At 32.6% G+C, this 5,032-nt stretch overlaps 1 protein-coding gene across 1 annotated transcript; it reads right to left on the bottom strand.

Moving 5' to 3' along the window:
- Positions 1 to 854: 854 nt before the first annotated feature.
- LOC116349134 (E3 ubiquitin-protein ligase FANCL) lies at positions 855 to 3,659 on the bottom strand. Its single transcript, XM_031780414.1, has 6 exons — positions 3,534 to 3,659; positions 2,017 to 2,968; positions 1,633 to 1,949; positions 1,391 to 1,561; positions 1,082 to 1,311; positions 855 to 1,007 (listed from the first exon to the last, which is right to left on the bottom strand). The coding sequence occupies exons 2-6, from the start codon at positions 2,109 to 2,111 to the stop codon at positions 969 to 971; spliced, it is 852 nt and encodes a 283-aa protein (XP_031636274.1). The 5' UTR covers positions 2,112 to 2,968; positions 3,534 to 3,659; the 3' UTR covers positions 855 to 968.
- Between the last annotated feature and the right edge of the window lie 1,373 nt (positions 3,660 to 5,032).

Here is a 5,032-nt window from a genome sequence, read left to right as displayed (position 1 = left end):
TTTTGGAACGTATTCTACTCTTTTCAAATGATTCAAACTCTACAGATCAGTTTCATTGGCATGTGAACAAATGTAATATTATTGTATTGAAATTTACTCAAAACTGGAATGCGTTGACAGGAGGAGAAATTCATCATTTGCAAGCAATGTCGAACAAAAATCGCAAAATTCAACAGCTTGTTCCCGATGTCAAAGGAAGGAGTTCGAACAAATTTCTGTAATGCATGTAAGTATATCCTTCTATTGAAATGACTCTGAAGCAAATCTAATGAAAGCATTTTCAGATGTATCGTTATGTGTATTGTGCATATTGCACAAAACATTTGGGGTGGAAATATATCTCTTAAGTAACTACTTTCGTTAAAAAAATGCCCTGCAAGAAGGATATAGTAACAAATTTAAATTTTATGTGTGTTTTTTTTTTCTACAATTTTAAAGGAATTTGATGCCGCGCTCTTTTTTGGGTTTATCGGGAAACTGCATTTATTTGGACAATGTGAGCAATTTACAAACAGATACGGGATCATTGGAGAATGATTCAAGCACCGATGAGCTAATTGAATGGGCATGAAACCAGATTTATCATGAAAATAGTACTATTTGAGTAGAATTTTATTTGGAGGAAAACATCAAAAAGAGACATGACAAATGAACGGTCACGTGGTGATTGCAATACGGGCAAAGACTGTCTTAATGTCACACACGTCATTTGGATCATATTCAGAACTCTTAGATTTTTAGATTTTAGTAAACAATTTTTATTCTAACTAAAACCATTTTACCGAATACACATGTTTTTGTTTATTATATCATGTTTTCAAAGCGAAATCACATTTATTCGTGATTATATTATATTCAAGCGATACACCGTAATATTTTTGGGTATCGAAAAATTCAAAAATGAATGACGATGATGTGGATGAATAAAGATGAAGCGACTGATTTACGAAGAGCACCGGTACTGGTTTTCATTCATCTAACAAATCGTTGAATGCCGTTGATAATTTCTGGAATTGAATCAAATGTATTCATGTTGTTTCATTTCAATAAGAATTGAATATATTTTGCGTTGCACGCATACCTCTTTGCAAGATGGACATCGACCTGATGTCATATTCAGAAACACCTTCGTATCACGAAGTGTAGCAAACCAAGTCTTCAGGCATGTTGTATGGTAGTTCAATGCGCATTTATCATTATCACAGGATACAATGGGAATTTGGCCGGCAAAACGATAAGTGTAACAAATACTGCACAGCTCTCCCATTCCACAGTTGTTGAACGAACTTTTTTGAGGAAATGCCATCAAATCTATACGAATCAAAATGTTCATTGAATAAGATTTTTACAAATACTACATTCACAATTGAAAAAAACAGCGAACATTCACCGAAAATTCTCAGAAAATTTCTGTATATATCATCGTTAATGTTCCAGTCATCGAGTTTTTCGTGGTAGATCTTGCGATAGTGTTCGACTCTCTTAGTTGGTCCATAAAATGTTGTTGTTACAGAAGCAGGATCTAACGGATTTACTTTGATTTTCATGTAAACTCTGTCGTCTACCATAAATTAAATGAATTCGCCTGTTAAATTAATACAAATAAGTGGAATTGAAGTACAGTATATATACCCAATTTGATCACACGATAATTTTGCTTTGTAGTAATTTCCTCTGGATCAACGACATAACATAACTCATCGATAATTTCCATTTGTCTGTAAAATTCCACCGTTTGTTCAAGCAAACTGAAAAAAGTGGCCGAATATGTTTCGATTGTTCCCAATGGTTTGAAGTACTTTTCATTGTCCGGCAGACTGTGTTCCAAAATCGATACGTTCAAATCGTTCTCCAGCTGAAGAATTAAATAGTGCGAAAAATCATAGTCTTTCGATGGCACAATTTTGATCTGTTGACAATCTGGGCTCACGAACACTTTACTGCGATCCCTGAAAATGCGATAGAATACAGAATGATTGATTGACTTGTGAAAAGAACTCGTGAACTTTGTCTTACTGCAAACGAGACTCATTCAAAAGACTCGTGACAATCGCTTTGCCATTTTGTGCTATTTTGGCTGTTATCTTTTTCTCCAGTGCAACACTATCCATGATGTTATGATTTCAATTATTAGTTTATCCTTTGTAAACATTGACATTTAGTAACGCATGAAAATTGTTTTGATTTCAATATTGTTGTTTTTTTTTCAATAGGGATCTCTGTTTATAATCTGTCAAGAGATTTTGAAATTGTTTTGTGTGATCAATATATTGAGGATATATTTTTCCTATTAAAAAAAAACAATGGAGTTAAAACTTATCTCGAATGATGCATACGGTGCGGTATTTTTATTTGTTGATTTATGATATTTTTTCTTACACCTATAGTATAAATGTGAGTCAGTACAAATTTTCCCTACAATTAATTAATTGATTAAATTATTAATTTTAATCTATTTTGATTTTTTTTTCTTTTTTTCGTTCAACAATTGTATTTTATATTCAATTATTCTTTTTCTTTTTTGCAGTTTTTCCATATTTATATCATGCTGCATTTTTGCGATAATTTTATCATGCTGCAGCTTTGCGATATTTATATCAAGCTGCATTTTTGCGATAATTTTATCACGCTGCATTTTTGCGATAATTTTATCATGCTGCAGTTTTTCGATCTTTATATCATGATCATGCTGCATTTTTTCGATCTCTGCATTGAGTCTTGTTTCTTCCGAGCAGCTTACATGATCGTCCGAGCAGCTAACATGATTATATTGGATGTCTGATTCGTTGTTATTGAACACAGAGCAAGTTGCTTCGTCGAAATTTTGATTTTGCCCAGATCCACTTCGTGCATCAAAATTTTGAATGGAGTTTTGTTCATGATTCGAACTATTTGGTGGTAACATTCTTTTTACACGTTCGGCAATACTTTCTTTGGAAATGTTGACCGCTTCCTCAGTCTCTACAATCTAATAAATAATCGAAAATTATCGGAACTTTTGATCATCCCAACTGACACGAATTAGCCAGCTAAATGAGAAATTTTAATATTGTGACAATAAATACGACAAATAGTTATTGTCACAATATTGAAATTTCTCATTTAGCTAGATAAATCGTATCATCTATTTGTATGCACATGGCTATTCATGCATTATGTTTCAATATATACTGTAATTATTACAGTGTAATAGAAGTATACACACAGAAAGAAAAAATGTGGTATTTTCAATTCAATTTTGGTAGATTTAATATAAAATCAACCAACAACGAAGAACGAACTAAATTTATCATTTTTGACATCTGTAAGGCATATTTTTCAAAACCAACTTTTCGAAACCACAAATGACGCTAGCTCAGAAATGTCAAAAATGGTAAATTTAATTTCTTGTTGGTTGATTTTATATTAAATCTACCAAAATTGAATTAAAAATACCACGTTTTTTCTCTCTGTGCATTTGTACTTAACAAACACTTGTAGGAAACACAACAAATAAAAATAAATTTGAATAATAAGAAAAGCTTTTAAATTACCTCTTCACGGCCCACATTTAAATCTGAAAATTCCTTTGAATCTGAATTTTCAATTTTTTCAGCCATTTTTCTCAAATTTTTCTCTTATTGTTTTCATCCAATACGTTTTTTAATGAAATTGATGCACAAATGTGCTGTGTCAAATGTCGCTGTCCGCGGTGTTCATTAAACAAACTAAATCTACATTTATGACATCTACAATTATGACATTCTGAAGTGAAATCGAAGTTTTCAGAAAAATCAAATTACAAAAGAAAAATAAGAGTATTTATTGTTTTGATTTGATTTTTTGGTTTAAACTGATGTGAATCTCATGTTAAGTTATTTGCTGCAAACGTTTCCATATTATTTCCGCAAGAATTCAACTCAATCAAAGAAAAATGATAATGGAGTGATTTGATATGACCACCTATCTTTTCAAAATTTCTAAAGCTGAAAGGACAAAATAATTTTTAGACATGTATATACCAAATGAAAGGGCACTAAAAAAGGTAACTTTCGGCCAAAGAAAAACCATATTCATATTTTCAACGGTTCACGAAATTTTAGCCGTTTCAAAAAATTTGCGATTTTTTGTAAGGGGGCCCAATATGACCACTTATTAAACATTTGATAAACATGTTCCGGGGGTGAAGTTAAAACACAATGTGAGTGATTTTTATTGAACAGTAAACATGAAATGAGAAAAAAAAACCATAATAAAATCGGTTTCACAATGAATCATCGGAGTCACAGTTGGGGCAAGTGTACCAAGAGTTGCGCATTTCGGCACATTTCAAGTGCACCTCTCTCTTGCAGGTATTGCAGGCAACAGAATTCAATTTTTGGGCGTATTTTTCGCCTTTTTGGCCGTTGCCTCTTCACTAGAGTGGTTCGATTTTGACTTTTTTTTGAGAATCAAAAAAAGTACCCTCATAACCTCTTGAGGATGGTCATAGAAACACGAATATGGCGACGAATTAAGAAAAAAATGAATTTTCACACCGCGCCAGGCCTAGGCGATATACATGTTTTTTTCAAATTTTGATGAAATTTGACTATTTTTAAAATTCATAAAAAATGTGTTTCTCCGTTATACGAGTAAAAATATGTACTGGGGGGTTTTTTGGCACGAGGAATCCGAATATGAAGTTAGTTTTGCGATACAAATAATATTCGATGCACTTTTCATACAAAAGTCACAAAAAGTGGACTTTTGTGTGGGAGGTACCCTTTATTCGCCAATTTTTCGACTTTTCAATCCGATTTCAGGGTACAAGGGGTGCTCTGGGGGTTCAGGAGGTATGGTTTTCTAGAAGTAATTTTTCGTGAGGAATACAAAAATGGGGTCAATTTTGAGATTTGGAAGGTTTTTAACCCCATTTTGGTCATTACCATAATGGGTTACTTCTGGGTCTTTTTTATCCCCAAGGTCTTTGACCCTTCTTTTTGTGATAATTTTTTTTTGTATCGTCAAGGGCTACAACTTTGCCGAAGAAAGTATTCGAATATTTTGCGTC

Source organism: Contarinia nasturtii, unplaced genomic scaffold, assembly GCF_009176525.2.
Source record: "Contarinia nasturtii isolate CC-2019 unplaced genomic scaffold, AAFC_CNas_1.1 Cnas_scaffold_2806, whole genome shotgun sequence".
NCBI classification, from domain to species: Eukaryota; Metazoa; Arthropoda; class Insecta; order Diptera; family Cecidomyiidae; genus Contarinia; species Contarinia nasturtii.
The sequence above is the reverse complement of the archived record's forward strand: the minus strand, read 5'-3'. Positions and strand labels throughout refer to the sequence as shown.

Coding starts and splice junctions, on each gene's coding strand:
- LOC116349134 (XM_031780414.1), bottom strand. CDS start 2,111: ATGGATAGTGTTGCACTGGAGAAAAAGATAACAGCCAAAATAGCACAA. Junction 1,312..1,390: donor AAATTTTCTGAGAATTTTCG/GTGAATGTTCGC, acceptor TGATTCGTATAG/ATTTGATGGCATTTCCTCAA. Junction 1,008..1,081: donor GATGTCCATCTTGCAAAGAG/GTATGCGTGCAA, acceptor ATTCAATTCCAG/AAATTATCAACGGCATTCAA.